This window comes from Syngnathus typhle, linkage group LG9 (genome assembly GCF_033458585.1).
Source record: "Syngnathus typhle isolate RoL2023-S1 ecotype Sweden linkage group LG9, RoL_Styp_1.0, whole genome shotgun sequence".
NCBI classification, from domain to species: domain Eukaryota; kingdom Metazoa; phylum Chordata; class Actinopteri; order Syngnathiformes; family Syngnathidae; genus Syngnathus; species Syngnathus typhle.
In genome coordinates this window covers 5,725,337-5,752,330 of record NC_083746.1, presented here as the reverse complement: position 1 = coordinate 5,752,330, position 26,994 = coordinate 5,725,337, and the positions used below count along the sequence as shown (strand labels likewise).

The 26,994-nt window shown below is 39.3% G+C and overlaps 4 protein-coding genes across 4 annotated transcripts in view; all 4 read left to right on the top strand.

The window, feature by feature from the left end:
* Positions 1 to 4,122, top strand: part of LOC133159760 (inactive dipeptidyl peptidase 10-like) — a 44,314-nt gene extending 40,192 nt beyond the window's left edge. The window contains exons 21-26 of the mRNA XM_061287108.1: positions 179 to 233; positions 454 to 553; positions 779 to 837; positions 1,379 to 1,451; positions 1,728 to 1,801; positions 2,715 to 4,122. Coding sequence (XP_061143092.1) covers positions 179 to 233; positions 454 to 553; positions 779 to 837; positions 1,379 to 1,451; positions 1,728 to 1,801; positions 2,715 to 2,852 — 499 coding nt within the window. The 3' untranslated portion in view covers positions 2,853 to 4,122. The remainder of the gene's footprint in view (positions 1 to 178; positions 234 to 453; positions 554 to 778; positions 838 to 1,378; positions 1,452 to 1,727; positions 1,802 to 2,714) is intronic.
* Positions 4,123 to 4,811: 689 nt separating this feature from the next.
* Positions 4,812 to 8,373, top strand: LOC133159395 (zinc finger protein OZF-like). Its single transcript, XM_061286349.1, has 4 exons — positions 4,812 to 4,902; positions 6,401 to 6,467; positions 6,628 to 6,746; positions 7,110 to 8,373. Exons 1-4 carry the CDS (start codon positions 4,812 to 4,814, stop codon positions 8,270 to 8,272), a joined length of 1,440 nt encoding a protein of 479 aa, XP_061142333.1. The 3' UTR covers positions 8,273 to 8,373.
* Positions 8,374 to 8,495: 122 nt separating this feature from the next.
* On the top strand, positions 8,496 to 12,638 carry LOC133160156 (cyclin-Y-like). The gene is made up of 10 exons (XM_061287767.1): positions 8,496 to 9,174; positions 9,859 to 9,933; positions 10,597 to 10,631; positions 10,731 to 10,828; positions 10,903 to 10,938; positions 11,011 to 11,068; positions 11,142 to 11,264; positions 11,510 to 11,676; positions 11,781 to 11,943; positions 12,083 to 12,638. The coding sequence occupies exons 1-10, from the start codon at positions 9,027 to 9,029 to the stop codon at positions 12,197 to 12,199; spliced, it is 1,020 nt and encodes a 339-aa protein (XP_061143751.1). The 5' UTR covers positions 8,496 to 9,026; the 3' UTR covers positions 12,200 to 12,638.
* Positions 12,639 to 13,321: 683 nt separating this feature from the next.
* Positions 13,322 to 23,873, top strand: gdap2 (ganglioside induced differentiation associated protein 2). The gene is made up of 14 exons (XM_061287261.1): positions 13,322 to 13,508; positions 14,003 to 14,214; positions 14,919 to 15,058; positions 15,151 to 15,304; positions 15,681 to 15,769; positions 16,486 to 16,562; positions 16,642 to 16,801; positions 17,665 to 17,815; positions 18,045 to 18,121; positions 18,596 to 18,672; positions 19,252 to 19,391; positions 20,577 to 20,631; positions 21,044 to 21,187; positions 21,846 to 23,873. Exons 2-14 carry the CDS (start codon positions 14,024 to 14,026, stop codon positions 21,876 to 21,878), a joined length of 1,488 nt encoding a protein of 495 aa, XP_061143245.1. The 5' UTR covers positions 13,322 to 13,508; positions 14,003 to 14,023; the 3' UTR covers positions 21,879 to 23,873.
* Positions 23,874 to 26,994: the final 3,121 nt, after the last annotated feature.

Genomic DNA, 26,994 nt, shown 5'->3' with positions numbered 1-26,994 from the left:
ACTGATCCACACAAAGATCTGACATGTTAAGCTTGTGTGGTTTGACTATAGTGTGAATTTATAGTCCTAGAAAATAGTAAGAAAAAAAAAAAAAGCTACTAGTAATGGTTTTTTTTTGCCTGTTGATTTTAAGTTGCATTGTACCCGTGTTCAAAAGTGCAATCTTGTGTTCTTGCAGCTACATGATAAGCTTTCCATACATCGATAAAACTCGGATAGCAATTTTTGGAAAGGTGAGCCTATACTCCTTGTCATATTTGCATGCAGAAAATTCTTTTTTTACTATTGCCTTTTGCCGTTAGGCTATTCACAAACATTTGGTGGAAGAAAGTAAATGCCACGAACCGAGACAATGTTGTTTATCAGGATTTTAGGATTTTTTTGTTCTTATCTTGCAACATGCTTCGTATTATCAACCTATGTTGTACAATGACGTTTTTTTCTTTTGTTCAGGGTTATGGAGCCTATATCGCATTAATGCTGCTTAAGTCTACGGACAGTGTCTTCAAATGTGCATGTGCAATGTCCCCCATGACAGATTTGAAATTGTATGGTGAGCATAAAACCTTTCACAAAACACAATATGACGGCAAGCTATTTCATCACAGCATTCGCCTACAGGAAGAAAACTTCCAATATGGTAATGCAGTATTGCATACGGTATTGTCATTCATGTCTCGAGGCTGGATAGACTTTCTAACAAAGGATGGGAATGCTATTTAGTCCTACAAATAACAAGGAAGCTTTTACAAAAAAGTGTCATTTTTCTTTTGCATAGCATCAGCCTTCTCGGAGCGATACCTTGGCATGCCTCTACGAGATGACAGCAGATACCAGGTCTGTTCACAGCTACTCATTTGTGTGTCAATACTCATTGAAAACTTGTGGTGACATTCCTAACATACAATACATGCAGTACATGTCAGTGTCAATTCTGTCACAGTAAGAGAAAACTGTGATTACCAGTTAAGAGTTTGATTCATGTTTTGTATTTAGATATGCATTTAGCAATCCGTTTTTTTTTTTTTTTGCCGCAGAGGTAGAAGGCCTGGGAGAAAAAGAAAATTGCAATTGTGTTTAATGTTGTGACATTTAATTGCCCCCTTTCATATTTTTTCACTGTGTGTGTGTGTGTGTGTGTGTGTGTGTGTGTGTGTGTGTGTGTGTGTGTGTGTGTGTGCATTATTCTGTAGTCAGAATGAAAATAAATTTCCATTATCCTTTTCATTTGATCACATCTGACATACATTTTCTCCAACATGTCTGGCGGCATATCTATGAATTTTCAATTACCACACTCTTTGTTTCTTGTTATGTAGCGTCACTCTCTTAAATCTAGTTACCCAAGTGCAGTTGGTAATTTCTCATTACCTTCCAGTTCTCCAGCGTGCTGCAGAATGTTCATGCACTTCGAGACCAGACACTGATGCTGGTGCACGGCACAGCAGATGGTAAGTGAAAATAAATTGTCCGTAAATGAATATACTGGATCTGTTGTGCATCAATGCTGAGCACAAAGAAGCAAGTATTTCTGGGATGTAATGAAGCGAATAGTTTTAATCAAAAAAGAAAAGGAAAGTGTATTGCCTGAAGTGATGCAGAAATTTTCAGAGGATCGCATACTCTGATGAGCAACGAATGCCAAATTTGTCGATGCATTTCAATTCTACCACAACCCTGATTTGAGCAGGAACTATGCTGACACGTTTTCACTTTTTTATTTGCAGCCAACATCCACTTCCAACATACTGCTGAGCTTGTCAAGAACCTCGTGAAAGTTGGAGCAAATTACTCAATGCAGGTGACTGTCGCCGAAATAACACCCTGGAAAAACACTTTGTGTCCATTGGAGAAAAAAGCACAAAATAATAAATTCAAACACTGCTAAATGTAGCAGATGTACTGCACAGTTAGATTGGACATAGTTGTCCAATTACTATTAAATGCAATTACAAGCTAAGCTTATACAATACATATAGTATAATAGCGTCAATCTTTGAACTAATGATACACAAATAAATACGACAAAAATACCTTGAAACATTGTGAGTGCATATTAGTATTGAGAGTTGGGCTTGCCTTGCAAATTATTTTAGTCTTGTAGTGGTGCAGATTTTAATAACTGCTAACATTTGTTTCCAATAAGATAGGAACAATTGTGGAGAAAATGCCAAGGCATATAGATAAAGGATTTTACATTTTCTGTGAGGTTGCGTTTTACTTGTTGTGGGGTTTTTTTTTGGTTATGTTTTGTTTGTTTGTTTATATGTTAATAGTTATGCTGGCATTTAGCAAGCTGGAAAGCTCTGTGTGTGCAGAAAGCTCTGAAGGAACATGAAACAGATAACGGCCTGTTTGATTATGACATTAAAATTACAATTGTTCATGTCAGCTCAATGAGGGAAATTGAGTTTTCCTGAATTCTTTTTTTTATCCAAATTTGTGTCGTGAGTTGATCCACTTAACTGTGTTTCTGTGTGAGAGTTTTTTTTATTGATTTATTTATTCATCCACAATGTGGCTTAGTTTTCTGCACATTAGGCCTTGCTGTATTGTGCAGAGCAGATGGCGGTCAGGTGACAAATGCGTTTGTCGACCACCCATTACAGCAGTGTTAACAACAGAAGGACGTACCTGATGGTTATTGCGTTCCTTCATCGGAACACCCAACATGATTTATATCATTCAGACTCATGTGCCTTCTTCCATTCCAGCTCTACCCAGACGAAAGCCATTTCCTGTCTCATCAAAGCAACCAGCACCTCTATGCCACTCTTACGAGCTTCTACAGGGAGTGCTTGAAGGAGGAATTACTTCCACTGATTGAGGAGGATGAAGAGGAGGAGGAGTAGGCAGAAGACCTTTTTGCATTTGGACCATATTTTAGAGATGGAGACGGACAGCATAGTTTAGAGCTGCTCGTGTGTTATAAAGGCAACACATGGACACCTAGGATGACAATGACATTTTTTATTGCGAGGACTTGAGGTAGGAAATGGTCTCTTAAATAATTTCAGTCAAAGCACACTGAACACTGTCCTCGTCTATTGCGGGATCACATCATGCTTTAGCATTATTACAGTTGCATGGTTTTGTTCATTCCCTTCACCCCCGGAGTCTTTTACGGTAACATTTTGAGGACAACACGTCTTAACATCCTCTGACCTTTTGGATTTGTTGGATTGCAACTAAAATCTCTGGTGAAAAATGAAATACTATTTTGGGGTCAGGAAGACTTGTATGTGTAAAATATTTTAGCAGGACAAATTACTCCTTCCAAAAGTCCTTCCTAACATTGTTGGATCGCTTCACAAAGTGTTTGACTTAAATGAGAAAAATAGAAAACTTATACCTCACTATTGAGCAATGTTTTTCTCCTCAGATATTCTATTCATTTTTCATGAGAGGAGGCTCGATATTGATGCACGAAGAAATGCTCCCCGGCCACTCAGATCCTAAATACATAAGTGCAATTCACTCCACCATTGTACATCAAAACATTTTATGTCACTACAAACACAACTATGTCACATTTATTGTACAGGGGTTTTGTGTCGACATGTAAAATGCATTATAAGGTTCAACATCCTGTAATATATCTTGCTGGCGGTGGTAGTTTTCCATTAGTAGTGTCACGTAAACCCATGTCAACTCAGGTGTTTGAGAAATAGACGCAGTTTAAGATCTGAAAGATAAAACTCTCAGTCTGCCGTATGGTCTCTATTACGTTTCTACATGACGATAATAAATAACAGGCCGTACAGTAATAATTAATTTCACAATATTATTTAATACCAATGCAGGCAGTGACATCGCTAAAATGGTGCATAATCTTTTTTAGGATATTCTCCAAAGACCTACTATTTGAAAATATATTACAAGTGATCAAATGGACTTTTTTGCAGAATCGCTAAGGTGTTTGCATGTCTCCAGAGAATGTGTCAGGTTTTGCCACATTTTGTACAGTACAATACAGCAAAGTGTGTACATAAATATATTTTTGAGATGTCTCGTAGAAAGTTGAGTCTAAAAGGAATTCATTGATTTGACTTGGGTGTATCGTGTGGTTATGTTTCTATTGTGTTTTATCTCTACAATAATTCTTAGAATGGATTTTGTAATGCTTGGTGTTTTTTTCCTTGTCATTTTAAAAGGGGGGGGGAAATGGAATGGACAGGGTGGTTGTGTTGGGGTTGTTGTGATTGTCCTCTAGCAATGGGAATAAATAGATCAATAAATAAAATCAATTAACACTTAAGTGTATTGAGTCACCATTGTACACACATAGCCAATGGCATTGACTTAGACAAATGTGATGAAGAATGGAGACGCTATGGCGTGATTTCTCTTGATCTGTACAGGGAGGGATTTGTGTCAATCTTAATCACAGAAATACATCCCCAAATTTTACATGTTTTTCAAATCCACAAATATAATTATGATTTTCTGGTGTTTTTCGGATCCACAAATACAATGGTGATTTTGTGTGTTTTGAATCCAAAAAGAAATTTGTGATTTTCATGTTTTGGCCAATCAAAAAATATATTCATGATTTTCACATGTCTTTTTATTGTGGTGTCTGGATTTAGCATTTGTAAATATTTAAGTCTTTTGGAAATGTATATTTTACATTGTTTAGTGAAATAGTAGTAATTAAATCAAGTTGTCAGCAGAATTTTGACTTTAAAGTGGGAATTCTCACTTTAAAGTCAGAATTCTGAGAAAAAGAAAGTCAGAATCCTGTCACCCCCTTTTTTTTTCTTCATTGGCCCTAATCCTCTTCTGTACGAATGCGCTAGAGGAGTACGCCAATGGATCTTTTGGAAACACCCTTTTTGGAAGACGGACGTCCACTGCTGGACAATGTTTGTGTACAGCCTCGAATTGTGTCGCAAAGATCAGGTTTGCACATCCTCATTTCTTTCGGAACTACATGACTTTTGATTGAGTTGAAAGAAAATAGCTGTGTTTATATTTGAGTAATGTTTACTACTTGATGGCCAAATGAAGCGTTGAAGTTTTCCAATTAAAAAAACAAAGAAAAAAAGATTTGCACTTTGGCTGGCACAACATTTTTACTCTTAGTTCTGCATAAGTGGTTGGCACAAATTAGTGTGGTGCTCATTGTCTACATCAATTTCAACTGGCTTCTGGCAAGCAATTTGACATTGGTGCGGTGCAGAAAAATCTTCATTTCCAATTAGATTGCAGAAACAATAATACACAACATCTAAGTAATAGCGTAAAATTTGATTTGATCAAACAAAACATGTTTGTCTTCTTGTGTCCTGCAGATGTCAGTGTAAACTATTTTGGTCCTTGGCAACAGGAGCCACTGTTGTAAGCGCAGGATGACATCATCAGGTTGCCTTTGCGTTTCGTCCCTTTGAAATGGGAAGGTGAAGACAAAGGTGAGAGTGAGAAGGAGCAAGGCCTCCATGCTGCAGCTCAAGCCAACACATGAAAACAGAAAGTGATGCAGACTGCTAGGGACCATCACAAGCACAAATTGACAACTTGAATCTGTCTTGACAGTTGACACTGCTGGTGATGCCACAAGTCATACTGAAAATAAATGCTCCCAGCATTTAATATTTAGTTTTAGAAATGCTTTGAAAATCCACATGAGAAAACCTTTTTCTTGCTCAAATTGTGGGAAAAGTTTCCCCGCCAAAGGAAATTTACGAAGACATATCAGAGCACACACCGGAGAAAAACCTTTTGCCTGCTCAGATTGTGGTAAAACATCCAAGAGAAAGACAAATTTAACAAGACATTGTATCGTACACATTGGAGAAAAAACATTTACCTGTTCAGATTGTGGCCAAAGCTTTTCCTTAAAGTCACATCTAACTAAACACAAAAAAAGAGAGAGACTTTTTGTCTGCTCAGTTTGTGGTCAAAGCTTTGCTGAAAATGGCACTTTGATAGTGCACACAAGAACACGCACTGGGGAAAAAATGTTTGCCTGCTCTCTGTGTGAACAAAGTTTTATTCAAAAGTCACAATTGACAAGACACGTAAGAACACACACTCGAGAGAAAGCGTAGTTTGTGGTCAACTGTTCAGAACACAGGCCAGTTTAACAGCACACTTGAGAATACACACTGGGGAGAAACCGTTCGGTTGCACTTTGTGTTTTAAAGACTTTCACTGTCAAACATTTGCTCAAGCGCCACAGAAGTGTTGATTGATGCAGCTGAAGAAAGACCTGAAGAAACTCGTGTTATTCCGACATGGGAATTTTTATATAGTGGTATATGTAGTTGTGTTTACCTGAGTCATACTCCATGCCAGTAGGTGACAGTAATGCACCTAAACAGCAATTGCTAAAGACAGTGCACGACTGCGTGCTGTCAAAAACCAAACGCGCTTCGATAAATAATTCATCCCGAGTTAGTTGTGAACAGATTGAAGCCTCGACTCACAAGCTCCGTCACCACTTTATTGGACAAAAACATAACTCAGTAAGTCTTTGTGTCTTCACTAATTCGTCTGGGTGCGCCTTGAGACTTGCTAGGTTAGCTTCGTTTAGCATAGCAAAGCGAGATTCGAAACTCGTTTGTTAGCGAAACATCGGTTGATTGAGATTGAGTGTCGGCATTGTCGTGTGGAAATGTGTGCAAGATCGAAAGCAGAGTACGACGAGGAACTTTGTGGGAGTAATGATGACATCAAACGTCAACGACGAGACGCTGGTCTCAATCAAGCATCCATCAACAATCCAGTTGGGCTACTCAAAGCAGGTTTGTATGTTCACGACAAAACCCTAAACCGTCATTAAAAGTAGTTGCTGTCTAAAGAACTTCAATATTTTAGTCTTATTATTATTTTAAAAAATAATACACTACTATATACTATTGAATACTGATTTGGATAAACAATATGACTAGTCTGCTATAATTATAGATTTGGAGAGTATTTACTGTTCAGAAGCTGAATTTCTGAGGATTTGGGCCAACTAAACAATGAATTGATTATTTTTAAAAAAAAACTGGATTAAATTGATAATATATTAGATGCGGATGAATCCTTGAACCTCTTCGACACCACTTGACATTTGACTTGTCCAAATCAAATTTGTGATTTTGTAATCCTGATCCCTGTAGACATCAGTGAAAAATCTCTTCGTCTTGAGCAACATGAGTCAGAGTCTACTTGCGTCAAAGAGGAGCCAGATTCTGCCCTTATTACAGGAGAAGAGGAGCCAGAAACCATCCTTGTTAAAGAGGAAGATGAACCAGAGGCCCCTCACCTTAAAGAGGAAGACGATGTCATCAAGTTGCCATTGAGTTTTCCCCATTTCAAGAGTGAAGATGAGAGTGAGGAGCACAGAGGGGCAGAGCCTCCAAATAGCAACTCAACAGGTCATGCTGACCACCGTGGACCATCACTAGCATGTAGTAATGACTCATCATCACATTTCCTTGGTGATGATGAGGATGATAATAGAGAGGCTGAAAGGGGCATGACATGTCCCATCGACAACAAAGGCTGGCAGTGTGGTCAGTGTGGGAAAACATTTTGTTCCAAAGGGAATTTGAATGTTCACTTGAGAAAACACTCTGGGGAGAAACCTTTCACCTGCACAGTTTGTGGCCAAAGCTTCACTGAAAGAGGCACCTTGACAGTACACACAAGAACACACACTGGGGAGAAACCTTTTGCCTGTTCATTTTGTGACGAAAGCTTCTCTGTAAAGGCAAGTTTAACCAGACACACAAGAATGCACACTGGAGAGAAACCATTCGTGTGCTCAGTTTGCGGTAAGAGCTTTATCGAAAAGGGGACTTTGGTCAAACACACACGAACGCACACAGGAGAGAAAAGTTTTGTCTGCTCAGTTTGTGGTAAACGCTTCTCGGAGAAAGGCACTTTGAGAAAACACGCAAGAATACACACTGGAGAGAAAGCCTTTGCCTGCTTAGTTTGTGGTCAAAGCTTCACTGTGAAGACAAGTTTGACAAGGCATATGAAAATACATACAGGAGAGAAACCTTTTACCTGCTCAATTTGTGCCAAACGCTTCGCTGTAAAGTCTTGTTTGGTGAGGCACACCCGAATACACACTGGAGAGAAACCATTTGTATGCTCAGTTTGTGGCAAAAGTTTTGCTCAAAAGCCAAATTTAACAGTGCACAAGAGAATACACACACGGGACAAACCTTTGGCTTGCTTAGTTTGGGGTCAAAGGTTTGCGAAAAAGATGCCATTAAAAGGACACAAAGGGAGACACACGAGGGGAAAACATGAATTGTCGAGCATCTGCTGAAGGGACACAAACGTGCTGCTGAGAAGGGTAGCAGACAATGAAACGGTTGCCTTCTTAATCTCTGCTGATCGCTACCTGGAAATAAACCTTTTGCCTGCTCAGTTTGTGGAAAAAAAACTTTGCGATAAAGGAAGTTTAACACACTGATGAAAAACCTTTTACCTGCTCAGTTTGTAGCCAAAAGTTCATTTGAATGGGGTATTTTAATTTTACACACAAGAACACGCAATGGAGAAATACTTCTGTTCTGATGAGTTTGTTGTAAAAAAAAAAACACACACTGTCAGTAAAAACCAAACTTTAACACAACTCAAACTACACGGAAGAGAAACCTTTTGCATGCTTGATTTGCGGTAAAACCTGCTCTTGCCATTTTAAACAAAACACACAAGAACCACACAGTGTGTGCATAAAGAAGCTCTATTAAAAGAAGTGTTCAGAGACAAGTGTGCTGGTGAAAATAGCGAAACTTTTTGAAGTTGCTGGGCAGAAAGCAGACAGGAAAGAACAATTAAAACGGCTTGTATTGTCATCAAGTCACCAATAGGCGTCGCCATTTGTTCTGCAAATTGATGATCAATGGTGCATTTTATTTCAAATCTATGATTTGCCCACACTATCAAGCGTCACTTTATTCTCTGTAAACATATTTTGCTTCGATTCATAATGACGTCCGTTCCTCCTGCTACTGCTGCTTGACCGGCGGACGTGCAGGGACTCTGTGAGGCTGCGGTGCGCCACCGCAGGACTCCAGATGGGTAGCAGAACGTCCTGCTGCGTCCCCGCCACCCCGAAAGCCCACTCCAGACTGGAAGAGGACCACACAGAACCGAACCTATGCCAGGAGGAGACACTAACAAAGAACAATCTGCAACACATCAGTGACATCGAGAACATGGACGGTAACGTGAACGCAACACTTTCCATCGAGCTCAATTTGGCTAGAAAGTAGTTGACAGAATAAATTAAACTGTCAAAACATGGTGGAATGAGGTTTTTTAAAAAAAAATCATGTCAACATCTGAACTCACAAATAGTGGTAGGTCCAGCTTGTTTTAAAATGTGACAACAAAAATGTCAGGAAAAGTCTACTAGAACATCTGAAATGTATTTAGGGTTAGGGTTAATTGGGGGGGAATCTGTTTCCTGTATGAGTGTTTTCCTGTAAGGGGTAGATGCTTCCCATCAACACTTGGATTCTGTAAAGACAAAAACAAAAACTGAAAGGAGCAGAAGCGCGAGAGCAATGGTTGTTGAGCTGGCAGGCAAGGTGTTGTGTTGTTCATGGATTATTCACCAGCGTCTCCTCTTTCAAGCTTCCAGGAGGAGGAGGCGTGCAGTCATGCAAGCAAATCCGACGTGTTAATAAATAATTAGCACTATTACATAAAATTTTACTTAAAAAACATTTTCCACACACATTGGAATTGTGGATGTTCATTTTTAAAAGAAGGTCCTCAGCTAGATCCAATAGAATAGAACTGCAAGAAAACGCACAATAAATGTTACACTCGCATTTTGTCAGGACGAGATTCGAATTTGCCGTGGTTTGTTAATCCAATTTCTAACGCAGAATGTGTCCCCAGAATTGGAGATGATGTTGAGTCCAGCAGATCATCCTCAAAGCTGCACCATGTTCCTCAGCAAATCCATGAATGACGGTGAGGTCATTTTCTTTTAATAATCTTATGCGTATATGACAAATTATGGAATTTAATCCAATGTAACATCCTGCAATTCCTTATTTCATTCCAGAATGTAACATTTCATAATGCAACGTATCACAAAGGAACGTAATACAGTATCCTGCAATGTAATGTAACATAACATCATGTATGGTGATATAATGTGCACAACATTGTGTTACGAAACAAACCGTAACATATGTTAATGTAACGCAATGTAACATTTGTTACAAATACCTCAACGTAACACATGATGCTAACATAGGAAATGAATTTGAAAGCTAACACTGAAGTAAACATCAAGAGCTAACTAACATTAGAATCAAACATTAGAAACAATCATGAAGCTAATATTGGACGTATCGTATAGAATCTAACATTCTTCCTGAGCTGTAACATCAGAGAAGCGAACTCATTTAAATACTGCAAATGTTCCTGGTCTTGTATGTTTTCCATAAAATGAAAAGAAAGATGTCAGTCGAGGTCATGAGAAACTCAGTTCGATTAAGATAGTGGAGTGAATGCATTATTTACATGCATTTTTTTATTTTACTTATTTTTATTTGTGTTGTGGTCAACAATGTTTCAATGCCTAATGCCAGGTTGTGAATGGGGACATCTCCTATTTGTGTTTTGCAGTACGAGAAAGACAGAAGATTCATTTCATCCGCTACGTGAGTTAGCACTATCATCTCCGGTAGCTGTCCATCACTTTCTTCAGGCCCACTTAAGACAATCCTTATGCGTGTGTGTGTGCGTGCGTGTGTGTTTAGCGCGGTCCGACCAGCAGATGGAAGTATAGCTCCTGCTCCACCATCTTTCTTGATGAGAACACGGTCAGCAGGCCTCACCTGAAATACACTATCAAATGGTAAAATCGTTATAAATGAATACTGTTGGAATCGAGCAGAATAATATGTTCAAATTTTTTTTTTTAATTCGCAGTGTAGCGTTGGCGATTTACTACCACATAAAGAACAGGTGAGAGGTTGAATGTTGTCTTAGATGTCATTGATGGATTGATTGATTGATTGGTTGAACGTCTCCTTGCAGGGATGACAACGAAACGCCGCTTCTGGACATTTTTGACGAGAGGCTTCACCCTCTCTCGGTAGGACGTCTGCCTCTTGTGTTTATTTTTTATTTTTTTTACATCCAGCTTCATTTCTTAATTTGGCCTGCAGAGATCGCAGCAGGTGCCTGCCGACCACGATCGCCGGGACCCAGATCAGAGGCAGGTTTATCGCTTTGTCCGCACGCTCTTCTGCGCCGCGCAGCTCAGGTCTGAGTGCGCCATTGTCATGCTGGTGAGGAAACAAGGCGACTGTTGCATTTTTAAATGGCTCGCATTCAACAAAAGGACAACTAATGTTCTACGACCATCATAAAGCACAACAATTTTCAAACTTAATTGTCATCTAAATGTAAAAAGAACATCTCGAAACCCCATGTTCCATTTCCTAACACACCACAATGTAACATACTCCTAATGTAACGTACACACAATATGTTTTACACAACATACAACAGCAAATAATATTTTACGTGTCAGGTGTACCTGGAGAGGCTTCTGACCTACGCGGAGGTCTCCATGAGTCCCGCTACGTGGAGACGAATGGTGCTGGGTGCTGTCCTGCTGGCGTCCAAAGTGTGGGACGACCAGGCAGTGTGGAACGTGGACTACTGTCACATCCTCAAAGACATGACCGTGGCCGACATGTACGTCATCAGCAGCCGCGTCGGGGCTGCATTTAGAACTTCAACGATGCTGCTAGAAAAAAAAAGTTACTTTAACACTATCTGTTGTGCTTGTTTTCTGATAGGAACGATCTGGAGCGTCACTTCCTGGAGCTTGTGCAGTTCAACATCAACGTGCCTTCGAGTGTTTATGTCAAGTATTACTTTGACCTGCGCTCGCTCTCAGAGGCCAATGACCTCAGCATCCCGCTGGAGGCCCTCAGCCACCAGAAGGCCCAAAAGCTGGAGGTACATCCTTCTCACTAGCCTGCAATCATCTAGGTCCAAAATGTGTCAACTTGTTTCTTTAAAATGTGACAATCTGAAGACATGGAAAGGGATCTTGAAGCAAAACAAGTTTAATGAGACGCTTTTGTTGTATCTTCAGGCTATTTCCAGACTAAGTGAATCCGCATTCAAAGAAGCACGGCGAGCCTCCAGGAAGCGTTCGGCTAGTGTGGATCACCTGGACGGTGACACGTGGCTTCCTGCCATCCTCTCTTAAAACCACCATATTGGTGGACATGTTGGCGAGCAGCCTCTGAGATGCAACTCTTTGAATTGTTTAAAAATGTATTTCTTTTTAGATTTAAGTATTTCCAGAGACTGTTGAATTCATGAAAGCTTGACTTTCTATCTGCTTCTCTCCCACTATCAGTTAAAGAAAACCACAAAAGAGTCATCTGTTCTAGTTTTTCTTTTCTATTACCTCCACAGCATTGGTGGAATGACGTGAGGCGTTTCGATCGCATTTTATGGAGCTTCATATTTCAAGCGGGATTAAACCAATGTGGTTTCTGTTTAATGTTCAATCTTATTGTTTAACTGTTTGTTCCGTATTTCGTCACTTTTATCTGCGATCAGATAGAAAGACAATCACGCTATTGTACCGTTACAATAGGGTTTTTCTGACATCTGGTGTTTCACTTCCTATTCATTATAAACATGCTAAGTTCCACTTTTTTTAACCTCGGTTCAGATATAAAGAACAGCAACTGTCTTCCACGCACAGAGAAAGCATTATTATTTAGCTCAGTGGTGCCCAACCGGTTACGTGTCAGAAATATTTTTGCGGACCATCCTTTATATAAATAAATAATACATTTATATAAATAAATAATACATTAAAATAAATATATAAATACGATGAAATAAAATGATACGACTGGCATAAAAACAAACGTAAACGACATAATTTCTTTCATTATTTATTTATTTATTTATTTATTTATTTATTTGACCTGAATTAATTGATTGTCAATAAAATAAATAAAAATACAATTCTTGTGCAGCTTGACGGCCCGGTACCAAGTGACCCACGGACCGGTCCCGGTCCGCGGCCCGGTGGTTGGAGACCCTCTGATTTACCTGACTCGCAGTCGGAACCTTGTACTGGAAACAGCAGCGCAAATACAGAATAAAAGCAATATAAATGTCAGATGAATTTGGGACTTTAGTTTGTGTCAGCGCAGTATGTTCGCTAAGAACAACTCAAATCCAATCCACAAATGTAAGGTAAATTTTTTGGATGACATTTTTTTAAGCATACTAATCATCCACGATGTTACTTTAGACGAGAAGACATGAGTTGTATTTTGAAATTAGATAACCGGATGTAGATTCCGACTACTTTTCTTTACAGTGACGTGACTCCTAGCATGACGGCTATCAGTGTAGAAAAAACACGTAAATGAACACACGTCTTTATTTTCGATCGCCTCTCGAGTATTTAATTGAAATTGATGCGGCGAAGTTATTTTTAAATCTGACGTGGACACCCTTCTCCACTTCCCCTGCCCCCAACAACAGCTGAGGTACGTAAATGGAAACTTTAAATTCCCTACTCTTGTTTTGTGACTGCATTCGAGTAATCGAAGACACATTAATACTTGTTTTGAAGAGGACATTTAAAGTTATACCTCTAATGTTGCTTTACTAAGTGATGCGGTTTCTAAATCGGTGGTGATGTAAAACCACAACCATGACATATACCGCAGGAAAGAAAACCTAAACACGGAACTGTCAAATCTTGGTGGGACGAAGCCTGCAAGTGCATTACAACTGCAGATTTTGACGTGTCTGCCAAATTATGGCATAACATTTGAGATGGGCAAATTTGTAAGATGTAGATGTGTGTAAAAAGGGAATACGCCTATGATCATGACAGAATTTAATAAGGAGTGTGTGTAGCCTATAATTCCTGGAAGGAAGAATGTCCAAGCTCATATTACCTTACTATTCAATCATCAGCAATGTTGTTAAAAAAAAAAAAATCCCAACTAAATTTGCTCCTGTGTTGCTAATATAGGACTGAAGGCGTGAATCTGGAATGCCCGAGGGGATGGATCCTCTGGGTGCTCGCTCCCAGTTTGTGGACATCCAAACCCTCCCCACGTGGCAGCAGCTGGAAGAGGATGGCGAGCACATTCCGCAGGATCTGAGTGACAGCCTGCTCAGCCAGCAGTCCTTTCCATCGCCCTTCCCCTTCAGACCCGACATCAACTGCAAAATCATCCTCTTGTGAGTCTTTTTAAAAAAAAAACACAAAGATCTATATTTAGCACCCTCATGTGTTTTTTGCATCACGTTATGTTTAAGTCAGGTAAAAAACATCTAAAGAAATCAACTCACTTCCTTGAAGCCTTATTACTTTACTCCACTGAAAGAAGAGTGTTTACAAATTAGACCAGTGCCTGAATAAACTAACAAAACTGATCTTAATTTGACAACATTTAAATATCACATTTATCTGCTGTGGTTTTCCACTAAATAGTATTTTTTTTTGTTCCTTCATTTTTATATTTGTCGTAACTAGCTAATTTTTTAACTAACCCACTAACTAAAGTCTGTCAAATTGAAGTTCCACTGTATTCAAGGCTTCATAATTCCTCTTTGTGGAAGATCACATGATCCGTCTGCTGCTCAGCTTGGTGGCTGACTCAGTGTGAGCACCCTTTGTGGTAGTTTGTTTAAAGGGAATGCTTGCATTCCTGACCACTGTGACCCCAAGGAACCACCCTCGTTGACTCGTGACCACTTAAATGTGCTCCTTAAATATCCAATATTTTTCTGCCTTTTGCTTTTTACACAAAACCCTCAAAAATATTTTTGTTATTGGTACGTGTGCGATCTCACACAGCGACGGCAGCTCAAACAAGCAGCTCACAGCTCTGCTACTAACATGTCAGCCAAAAATAATGGCATTGCCACCATCTTGCCCTTAGCACCGGTGACGTAGCACTGTTGAACTGCACCGCTATCACCAACACCAGCAATGAAGTGCTCAACGACAAGAACCCTGTATCAGAGCGCATCCATCAGCTGGCGGGCCCCGAGCTGAAAGACGAGCTGCTCAAACTTAAAGGTGCCCGATGAGTTTTTATTCTAGTGTTGTAAAAATATTGGTGTAATTTTCCGCCGTGTGTTTATTTCCCCTATCGTGTGTTTCCTGGGCAGGATGTCGCACGGGAGAAGCGAAGCTTACAAAAGGATTCAACCTGGCAGCGAGGTTCATCATCCACACAGTGGGACCAAAGTACAAAGCCAAGTACAGAACAGCAGCAGAGAGCTCACTGTACAGCTGCTACAGGAACATCTTGCAGCTGGCCACGTAAGAAGCCCAAATTCATTCATCTGTCTTTCATTTTGTTTTGTATTGCTGGATGAAAATTAAATTACTGCGCAACATCGAAAGTTTTCTTCAGGTGGTCAAAGTATCAATAGGGGATTCTGAATTAGTCGTAGTTAAATTATTAACAACAGCGAAATCGTTTTGTTTATTATTGAACAAAATGATTTGACAAATTCAACGTTTACAATTAACAAGATGTTTCACATCATCTCTTACCTGCTTTATCTGTCCATTTTAAAAATTAAATAAATGTGCTTCTTGAGCTCATTGTTAACTGATTTTGTTTTGGGGATTTTTTTTTTTCTTCTTAAAATCAACCTGAGCATTCACATGTGATTTTCTGCCCCAAAACAAGGGAACAGTCGATGGCATCTGTTGGAATCAGCGTAGTGAGCACAGCCAAACGAGGATACCCACTGGAGGACGCCGCACACATCGCATTCAGTAAGGCTCACAAAATAAGTGTGGAAAGTTTTTGTGGTCTAAATAAATGATACCAAGATGCATCATTTTGAATGTTGTTTGACCAAAAGGACAAACTAATAACATTTACCAACTCAATTTGAAATAAAAAAAGAAAATCTCTTACGAAAGGGGAAGTAAAACTAAAATGAGGTGATGTTGCAAAAGTGCGTGCCAGGGGGTTGAATGAACATCTATCAGGAAATGAAAAGATGCCAGATGTTAACGTTCCTTGAGCACATGAACATGTCTTCCACTCGTCCCACCCGTTGACTCACTCATCAAATTACATTCCGATACTGTCACAACCAGCACCGCCATTACTCTAACTCCGATTCACATAACGCAATTGCAGTCTGGCTACCGACTACAATATTATCATTATAAAAAAAGAAAAAGTATTTTAGTCAGAGGTGTCAAATCCAACTCAAGAATGTAAAACCCCGCCGAGCTTGTTTACCTGCTGACTTGTCTTTTTTTCCCCCTCCACCTTGACTAAAGCCTCCATGGTGACTCGTTTGAATAGGATTGGTTAATTCTGAACATCCCCTACCCACATGGTGCATACTTGTGCAACCACATTACCTCAGTTATTTATACATACTTCCCTTCTTGGAAATTGGACAAAAGATTTTAAATAAGTAGCAGTATCTTCAAGACGTTTTTAATAAACTTGGTATTTTATCCACACTTGACAGGAACAGTCCGCAGGTTCCTGGAAAAGCATGGAAGCAGCATCGAGGCAGTGGTGTTTGCTGTGTCAGACACTGAGGAGGTTTGTCGGACTTTGGACCATCAATTGAACCTGCGTGTCAGGACGACTAAAGGTTCTGTTTGTGCATATGATTCCGTAGGCGGTGTATAGGAAATTGCTGCCGCTCTACTTTCCTCGCTCCGAGGAGGAGGAGAGGGTGTGCCTGCCTCTCGTGCCGGCCGATATCGGCAACTCGGAGGGCGAGCCTGTCGTCCCCGAGAGGCAAATCCGCATCTCTGAAAAACCGGGAAGCTTGGAGGGTAAAATACTCGTACTCACTGGACACGTCATTATTGTAGTAAATGCATGTTAAGTTTATTGATATCCCATGTTTCAACACAGTTTCACGTGAGAAATTAGTGTGCAAAAAAATATTAACTGATATTAAAAAAATATATGTGACAAACACATAGGGCTGCTTCATATTGTAAAAAAATACATTGCTAAATATATTGCCACGTGGGAAAAAAATACAGGACTAGGTCTCGTTCTTCCTTTGAGCCGAGAGTCATTGATGTCATGTCCTCCAGGTCAAAGAGGCAAGATTGTTGAAACTGTTTTCTATTCAAAGTCTAGCATCTGTGATTGTCCGGAGTTGCCATGTGTAACTTGGACTGTGAAGGCACCATGATGCCGAAATGTTTTGGAGCAGCACACGATGCCATCCGAGCAACGTCTGAGACATCCCTGCTTATTTCAGCAAGATGGTGCCAAGCCTGCATGTGTTAAAACAGCGTGGCTTCGGAGGAAGTGTGAAAATACTTGTTAAAAATGGAGAAGGATTCCACCTGTAAAGCTTACTGTCCTCAGTTCTCAAATGTTGTTCAAAGGAAAGGTAATGTAACGAATAATTTGAAAACTAAGCCAGTCTCGGAATGTGGGTCAGCACCCGCCTAGGACCATCTTGCGGCTCTATGTCAGTCAGCAAAGTAGCCAGTTTAAGGACTTAGATGAGAAACATATTTGGCGGTGGTGCCAGCGGAACATCTGGGACACCCACCCACACTCACACACACACAGTCATGTGACTAATCCTGAGAAAATCTTTCCTTGCCTTAGCACATCACTTTTGAAGTAAGTGTATTTATAAATGAGCTATTAATTTGTCTACATTTTGGCACAGATGATTCGGAGGAAGACAATCTGGAGTCAGATCTAGGTCAAGTGGGCCATCACGCCTTTGCTCGAATGGAGGGTGACGTGGACAAGCAACGCAAGCTGATTCTACAGGGTCACATGTCAGAGGCAGCCGTGCAAAAGCAGCACCAAAGGAAGTAAGCGCACCATTGATAATAATCTATTCTCCATCCATCCATTTTTGTGTATCGAAGCAAAATGGGTGTTTTGCGGGTCTCGGATGCACAAACTAAAAGTGGTTATACAAGACAACAAAGAGCCATATGGACTAAATTTTGGATTTGGCTTCAATTACTAGAGTTGATTTAATGATAGCCTAGGACATTGGTGGATGATTGGCCAACTTATTGTGTCTCTCGTCTCTAGCTACAACCGCTGGTTGTGCCAAGCCAGAGCAGAGGACCTCTCCGACATCGCTGCCCTGAAAGCATTATATCAGACAGGTAGTGTTTTTGTGTATGTTGTTTATGTCTGCACTAATAGGGCAGCTGGCCACAAACGAGTCCAACTTTTCATGTTGCTGGTGCACTTTAGTTGCAAAGTGTCTTCCTCCAGTAGAGGGCCATGTTGCTCCACATTCTTTCAGTGTAGTTGTTGGGATGCTCGGGCACACCAAAGCGCCGTATAGGCTCCCCCTACCAATTCAGCCGAATCTAGTGTGAGGCTCTTTTGTTTAGCATGGCACATTCAAATGAAGCTCTCGTTGCACCTTGTTAGGGGTGGCTGCTTTAGAAAATGGATGGATGCATAATGTTCACGCAGTTCATTTAAATGACACTGTATAATAGTAATATGTGGAAAAAGCACGGTTCTGCACATTACTGGAGGCTTTTAAATTACGTTGCCAGTGACTAGGTGCTTTATTGATGCATTACGTACACAATATCATACGCATGAACTTGTGTTTGTGTTTCTAGGTGTGGACATGTGTGGCAGGACCGTGATGGTTGTGGTGGGAAGAAACATTCCAGTGACCCTTATTGACCTTGAGAAGGTTACTGTGAGATTTATCATAATAAGAGTGAATCAAAAAAAAAAAAAACTTTATTTAAATTTTATTATTTTTCATTGGATCAAATTATAGCTGCCAAAAATAATGCAACAATGTTGTTTAAAAAATTGGGGGATTTTTAATTTAAAAGGAAAAAAAACTTTTATTGAATTAATTTTTCTTTATAATGCAAACTGAGCTCTATTGACATTTAACATTTAACAAACATTAAAATTTCAAATAAAATCTGAATGAAACCTAGTCAGTTGTAATACAGCCCCTTTAAGTTTGAGGTAATTTTAGTGAGAATTAACTGTTATTTGACCATAAAATGTCAAATATTTTTGCAAAACCGCATATTGAATGAATTCACATAGAATTCAAGTCATTAAGTCCCAAAGACAAAATGTGAGTCTTTGAAGGTGCTTTGACACAGATACTCTAAAAGAAATTCATTTATTTTGTGGTCACAGATACAACCCCCAAAGCCTGTTTATCAGATCAGACTTTTGAAAGTCAACAAATAACCTTCTGTATGCTGTGGAATTTATACAGATCAGATTTGTTTGTTCGTGCATACAGGCCTTGCTGTATTTCATTCATGTGATGGACCACATTGCTGTTAAGGAGTATGTGATGGTTTACTTCCACACGCTGACGGGAGAACACAACCACTTGAACACGGAATTCCTCAAAAACCTCCATGACATCGTTGACGTCAAGTGAGTGTTTGGTGGGACGGTGACGATTAACAAATGACTTATGCTGGTGTTGTTTTGTCGATGATGATGATGATGATGATGAAGAAATCATGTCCTTTTTTTTTCTTTTTAATGATGACAAGAAAACAGCTTGAAATGTTATTCAAAGCTGAGTTACAAGTTCTCGTAATGCCGCAGACAGTTATGTGTTTAGGATTTGGCACAAGTGGAACAGGTCATTAAAAAGAAAAAAGACCAATAACAACCACTTCACTGACTTCTGAGAATCTGGAGTATATATTTGAAGATCTTCCTTAATCCTTCCAGACTCGGCCTGTCATCATTTCGGATTATCAATAAAACTGATTCAGTTTCCATCAAGAAGTATGGCAAGACATTTGTTACCAAATAACTCGTTTTGGCCAGCTCCCATTAGCGTGCCTAGCACAGAGTGCAGCAATCGTGTAAATATCTGACTTTGAAGATAAAATGAAAAGTGTCGCGCGGCAAAATGGAGCCCTAGCGTACCACGATTTTAGTTCACAACGATGTTTTATTATTTTTTTTTGCTTAGCAACCTTGCGCTCTATAGTCAAGTACTTTTGCTTTATTCTTCAGTGGGTGGTCTTTTAAAGCACCTTACAAGCTCAAGAAGCACAGAAGGAGGTCAACATTATTCCTCTGCTAACTATCGAGCTCCCTCCACCGTTCGACCAACCACTGAGTGTTTCACATTACACCCCAGGATCGCTCTCTTCCATAAATACTTCAAACCCGCAAAAGAAGGATTGCAGTGTGGATTTACCTCACTGCACAGTGGGCTGTAATTCCAACTCTTAAACTTTATTCTGGCTCAATCGCCGGCAGAAGCGAACCCAAGCACGGCACATTTCAACCCATCTTGCCTCTTCGCTTTGCTTCGTATGTCTTCTGGCTCCAGATCGCCCGAACGTGCCGCAGTGTTTCCACTCATTACTGGCTGTGTTCGGAGACATGTGAAGTGAACCCATTTATTTTTTTTCCCTCGCATAAAAACTGAAGGCATACATAATGATGATAATAATATAATTTATTTTTAATTTCTTTAATAGCATTTCCAGCATCATACATACATACATATGTATATTTTGGGTTTATAGCTCACCTTTTGTGACAGCATTGTTCTCCAGACCTATTCACACCTATTTTCTGTTTCATGCATTCTAGGTTTAAGAAGAATTTAAAGGCCTTCTACTTTGTACATCCGACATTTCGCTCAAAGGTAAGACTTGTTGTCTGATGTGATTCATTTATTGTTTTGATTGTCTTACCATACTTTGTTTGCAGCTGTCTGTTGTAAAGTAAATATAATTGAGTTAAATGGATGCACTTTAAATGCCGGTCGGTGAGTTCAGACTTCCATCAGGAGCTCAAAATTTTGATTATGGCCAATCAAATGATGTCAAATATCAAGCAATGCCCTCCTGTAAGAGAGGGTGTGCACACTTGTGCAATAATATTTTCTCAGTTCTTTATATTAACAGGTACAGATTGTCATGAGATCTTATAATTATCCATGAATCAATATAAATAGTAGATGGGGAGACTGCAGTGTGTTGTCATCTGTCAAAAATGTTCCGGTTATCTGACCGATAGTGACACATGTCGTTGTGCCTTTCTTGTCCCACCCGCAGGTGTCAACTTGGTTCTTCACCACCTTCAGCGTGTCCGGCATGAAGGACAAAGTGCGTTACCTTGACAACCTGCAGCAGCTCTTCACCTGCATCAGGCCGGAGCAGATTGACATCCCGCCGTTTGTGCTGGACTACGATGCACGGGTGAGCCCATGCTCATTTTCAGCAATAGTTGATTACAGTGTTACGTGTTCATGTCAAGGTTCAAGAAACTGGCTCATGACATTTTAACGTTCCTAAACTAAGTTGTGACGCAGTTTCAATAACAATTAAAAAAATATATATACTTTATAGATCATATTTTACATAATACATCAGTACATCATATTTTAAACCTACTAAAAGAGGAGTAAAGTCATGATTACAGTATAATTTTTGTTTTGGGAAAAAAAAAAAAAACATGGCTTCACTGCCGTCCTCCATCGCATGTCATTCGTTGCTAAATGTGATAAGCAACGTGTGAGAGGAACAGCTGAGCTCAAAACTTTTGGGGGGATGGAAGTTTCCATTGAGAAAGACCAATCGTAAAACAGGTCAAGTCAGGTTGTTTGATTAAGGAAGGCCAGAGGGCAATTTGACAGAAAACATTTGGCTTGAGGTACTCCTCAATCTTGAGTTCTACTTTAAACCTAAATAGTCCATTTTTTGTGATCTTAAACCTTCTTGTTTTTTTTTTAAGATAAAATCATTTGCTGTGTCATTCTCCCATTTCAAGACTTGTGACTAAGACCAAGCTTCCTGACACGCATGAATATTTTTTTCTCCTTCATTTGTGGCCTTGTTTCTGTTCTCTCTATTACAGTTGAACGGACGTTCCCAGTCGTCTGGCCCATGAGAGCCGACCCATTACACTCTGTCAGGTCGGAAACCATTTATAAACATTTTGTGGTCGACAGCGGACTCTTTCCATACCCGGAATGTCCAACGACTCAAAGTTACGTGACGCGGTGATGGTCATTATGCAGGTAGAAGACGTCTGACGCTAAATGACACGGAGAAAATGTCATACCAGGTTTAAGTTGGAATCGATCTACCACAAGGTAGCACTGAATGTTTTTATTTTAAAATCAAAAGCTTTACTTTCCTGCCATTCAAAGTACTTCTGTTGCAATCAGTACTGTTCACACTTTATTTTCGAGCACATTATCATTTCAAAATCAATCATGAAAAAAAAAATCGCAAATCCTCACCAAACTTCCACTTTAATCGGACATTTTCTTTTTGCCAGGGGACCTCAAATTAAGACTTAATGATCTTTTCCATCAACAATTGTAAGGTTAATTCAGGGAATTAGTCAAATTTAAACATCATTTAATGCCAATTGAAGTTTGAGTAGTCTTCTGCCAAATGAGAAATGGAAAGTTAGCTAACTCGTAGCGAGCAAACTGTAATCTAAAGTCGCATTTCAAAATGCTTTTACTACTTCCAGCTTCAGCGTTATTTTGCCAGACGAGTCGGGCCATGTGGCGCCTTTTGCGTCAAGGCATCGGCACATGTTCTTTGTTTAGAAGATACAAGGCAAAATTCTTGTCAGAGCTAATAGATTGGCTTCGAGCCGCTCCCAAGCTGCCTAATTAAGATCTGGATGGCTTCCGGTCCATTCTTTCCATTCTGTCAACATGGCGTCGCTTTGCTTTACACAATTGTCTTTGGTTTTCCAATGGCAATGACACTTGTATTTGTTCACTTTATTTTGTGGTTTGCACAAGCAGATTTTTTTCCCGAATTGCCATTGAAGGGGGGGCGGGGTGATATCAAAACTATAGGAGTCATTTAAAACATTCCTCTGATTGATTTGCAGTCTGTCTAGTGGTCACATGACCTTCCAGCTCGACACATAAGACTGAACTCAAAGGTTGTGTTGTTTGTCTGGACGTTTCCAAAACAAAAGTTTTTAAGGTTTCCTCAGAAATGTGAAATTGTGAATAAAATATTTTGGAGGTATTCAAGGTTTTTCCTAGGTAATAGTGCAAAATTGATTTTTGGAAATGTATCTCTTAAAATGTTTTATTTCATTTTAATTCAATTGTTAATTGTCAACTTTTTTTTATACTTTGATTAAAGTTATCTGCTGTATTTTTGTTTTCTTTTCTTGCGTGATCTTGGACGCCTGTATGGACGAGCTGACATTTCACAAACACAAAAATGTGGAGGTCAATGTTTTCTTTTTTTTTCTTTTTTTTTTTTAGTCAAGAATTGTGTCAGTGGAGTGGGGTGGACATAAAAGTACAAAACACTCCAAAAGGTGGTGAAAATGCCAGCTTGACAGAAAGACTTTCATGAGTGTGTTGAATCTGTCCAGCTTTAAAAATCGCTGAGAATAAAAATGCGGGTGTGCTCTCCAAGTTATGCGCTCGTTGGATATTTGAACGCTTGAAGCCAGACCGAGTTCACTTGGAAGAACTTTGGGGCAACGAGTTCAAGTGCTCTTTATATCATTACAGGCTGTGATGTCACCCATGTGGAGAATGCCACTAGATGCAGAAAGATTCATACCAATCCATATGTTCCTCTAAGTTGTTTGAAGTTTTGGAGGTGTTCAATGCCAAACTCGTAAAGTTCGCTGAATTTGTAGAGGTCTTAAAATTTCCATTTGATGCAATAATTCCACCAGAAATGTAGCTCAAGTACAAGACATTTGTGTGTAATCTTCTGTAGTTGTTTATCTTCAAACGTTTATTTGCAACTTTGAAATGTTTTATTTAACTTTTGCAATATGCTTTGAGTTATTTGAGTGCTGTAAGCGCAGTTACAATTAAAATGATAAATCATGATACAGTGACAAACAATAATGCTGTTAATTATTTTACAAATAAAACTTTTTGATGAGCATTAGTGTATTTTTTATAAAAGGTTGACCTACGTGTCACACGTACGCATTTTGTTTTCTAATTTTTCTCATATGTTTACTCCTAGTTTCAAATTGAGGCAGGAGGAATCTATGACTATTGTTTAGCCTTGGAATAGCTTCATGCTTTCTGCTTCACTTTTATCTGGAACCAATAAACAAAATGGTTCCTAGCATGAATGATTGGACCAGTTTGGGCAACAAATCAGCCATTCAGATTCAGCGCCTCGACAGACACTTCACACATTATTGATGGGATGAAAAGTAAATCAAACACAGACTCGAAAAAAGAACTACACACAGAACTTGATGCGCAGAAGCCAACAAGACAAATCAAGTTCTTGAATCAGAGCAACACTGCCTGATCTCCATGTCGACTTTGTAAAAAAAAATAAAAAATGCTTTGCTGTTCAGCAGCAGAACACGTGGAAAGCGTGACCATGTTTCAAAGTGGAGATTGTTCCCATGAAGATCCATGATACCACATTAATGAGAATGCAATTCGGTTCGAGTCGCTTGATTTGAACCATATTAATGCTTCCAGCAGGCATGAAAATATAAAATATTGCACTAAGCAACCCGAGACAAAGTTGAGAGAAAGACACAGCTGCTCTGTATTTATCAATACACCACAACTTTTTTTTTTAATTGATTTGCAATGTTTTACTTCCAAACCATAGCTAATATTAGCAAAGGTGAAGAGTGGCACAAATTTTGAAAAATTCCATCCATTCATATTCATCACCGTGCCCTAAAAATGAGAATCGCTTTTCTACTTTCCAAAGTAAAGACAAAATTAATGTATAAATGGAATAAGTTTAGATTTATTTGTTCATTCCTCCTTTTTGTTCATGATCAAAATTCCTTTCTGAAAATAAAAGTACAGTACACACATATAGACGCACACACTCGCACTCACACACACAGAATCACCATTAACAGTAAGACTTTGACCATGTATGACCCTTGACATGAATAACTACTTCACCCTTGACCCTGACCTTTGACTCCTGAATCTTCACTTTTGACCCCTGACCCGAACCCCAAAAAAAAGGCTATGTAAAAAGGCTTTTTTTTTTTTTAGTTAAAAATTTTAGTTAAAAAAATTCTCCTCTGCTTCAGGAACTTCTAAGCTGTTTAAAAGTCCTCTTTCCTGCATTGAATAAATCCTACCTTGGGAACTCTTTTAACAGCTCGGTATGCTTCATGAATAGCTTATCTTTACAAGGAAATTCAAAGGAAACATCACGAGTTTCTGCCCAGATCTGCCTGTTCCAGATCGATATTGGAGAGATCGCCTGAGGGTTAAGAGTGATGTAATAGTATAATCACACTCAATCAGTCATGCCAAGCAAAAGACGACACTGTCTTAGTTGAGTTAATTTTGTTAAAAATTATTTGAAGAATATTTGATTATTCTGAAATGTTAATGAATTATGCACGTGGGAATTTACCACACTTGGGTGTGTTTTATTTGTGCAGCAAATAAAGGTTCACGGTGCAAATGCAATTTCCCGAAACCTATGAGCATGCAAGTATGCAAAGCAAAAGCTAACAAAAGACATTATTCAACGATCGACAAGATATTCTTAAATGGTGTTTCTATACAATACATTAATTAATAATATATATTATTATATAAATTAAAAATAAATCCAAAACATACAGAGTATGTCAGTTTTTCTAAGTTTTTCTTTTCAGTCAGTCAGAGGCACTATCACACATGTAACCTTAGAAAGCTTTTCATCTTGGCATTTTAATCATGGGGAAAAAAATATGCAATGTGGAGCAGCTCGTGCAAAGTGTCCACCTCTTCAGAAAGCACACAAGCTGCGCAAATAGAACCAATCGGCCTTAGCCCACCACCCGCGCCCCAAACCCCTTCCGGCAAGAGGCTGGGTCAGTACACAAGAGGACGTGACACAGATGACATTTGGCTGGAACCCAGACGTGCACTATTTAGTGATGTGCATTCCAGTTCTTTTAAGTGTTAAGTCGTATCATTCTATCGTATTTATATATTTATCATAAATGTATTATTTATTCATATAAAGGCCGGTCCGCGAAAATATTTCTAACACGTAACCGGTCCGTGGCGCAAAAAAGGTTCACCATTCGCTCCATACTACTCCATAAAACCATATTTATTCCGAGCAGTGTGAGGGATGATTCCATAGTGTAGTGGTTAGTGAGTGCTCTTTGCTCGCACCCCTCTTTGCACGAGCTGCTCCACATTGCATATTTTTTTCCCCATGATTAAAATGCCAAGATGAAAAGCTTTCTAAGCTTTTATTCTGAATTTTTGATATTCACTTAAAGTGCACATAGTACATGCAGTCCTCACAAGTATGATAATTCAACTCAATGACAGCATTCTAGTATTTTTTTTTTTACATTATGTGCTTTTTCTGGCCTATTAGTAAGACCTCCAGCTCCACCACACTGTGCTTCCACAACTGAACAGGCAACTTCAGGGTCAGCATTTGAGCATCTTGTGCTGTTTTGTGTGCATAACAGTGCTGCCAAGTTTATTTTTGTATTTGTTTTTGTTTGGACAGTGTTGAAATGCAAAGTAGAAAGTGTGCTAATATGTTGACGGAGCTAAAAAGAAAAAAAGTTGCCTATGATGAACCGCAATCTCGCACCGCAAGACGCTAACCACATGTTTATGTATGGAGCAGCAGGTGGTAAAAATGTGAATCCATAAGTGGACGCATGCCCTCATGAAATGGAACATTGCTCTCTACCACATGTTCTTCCTTTGCTAGCTTATTTACATGAATGTTACTTCAGCTAACAAAAGTTCACATCAACATTGTATATGATCACAAAATGCATATGGTGGTAGTCTGTACAAATGAGACATCCTGCTGTTTTGGCGTCTCAACAGTCGCTGCAGGAACCCACAAGCCTCCAACCGGGGGAGCAAAAATCTCCTAATACATTTTTTTTTCTTTTTTTACTAGCAGGTCAACGTTAAGATATTAAAGTAGTGGAAACATCTGTTACAGAAGTGCAATGTTATGTAAAATGTACGTACCATAACAGCCGAACTTTCTTGTTTGTGTTTCTCTCTCACTGATAGCTTGCTTTTTATTTTTTT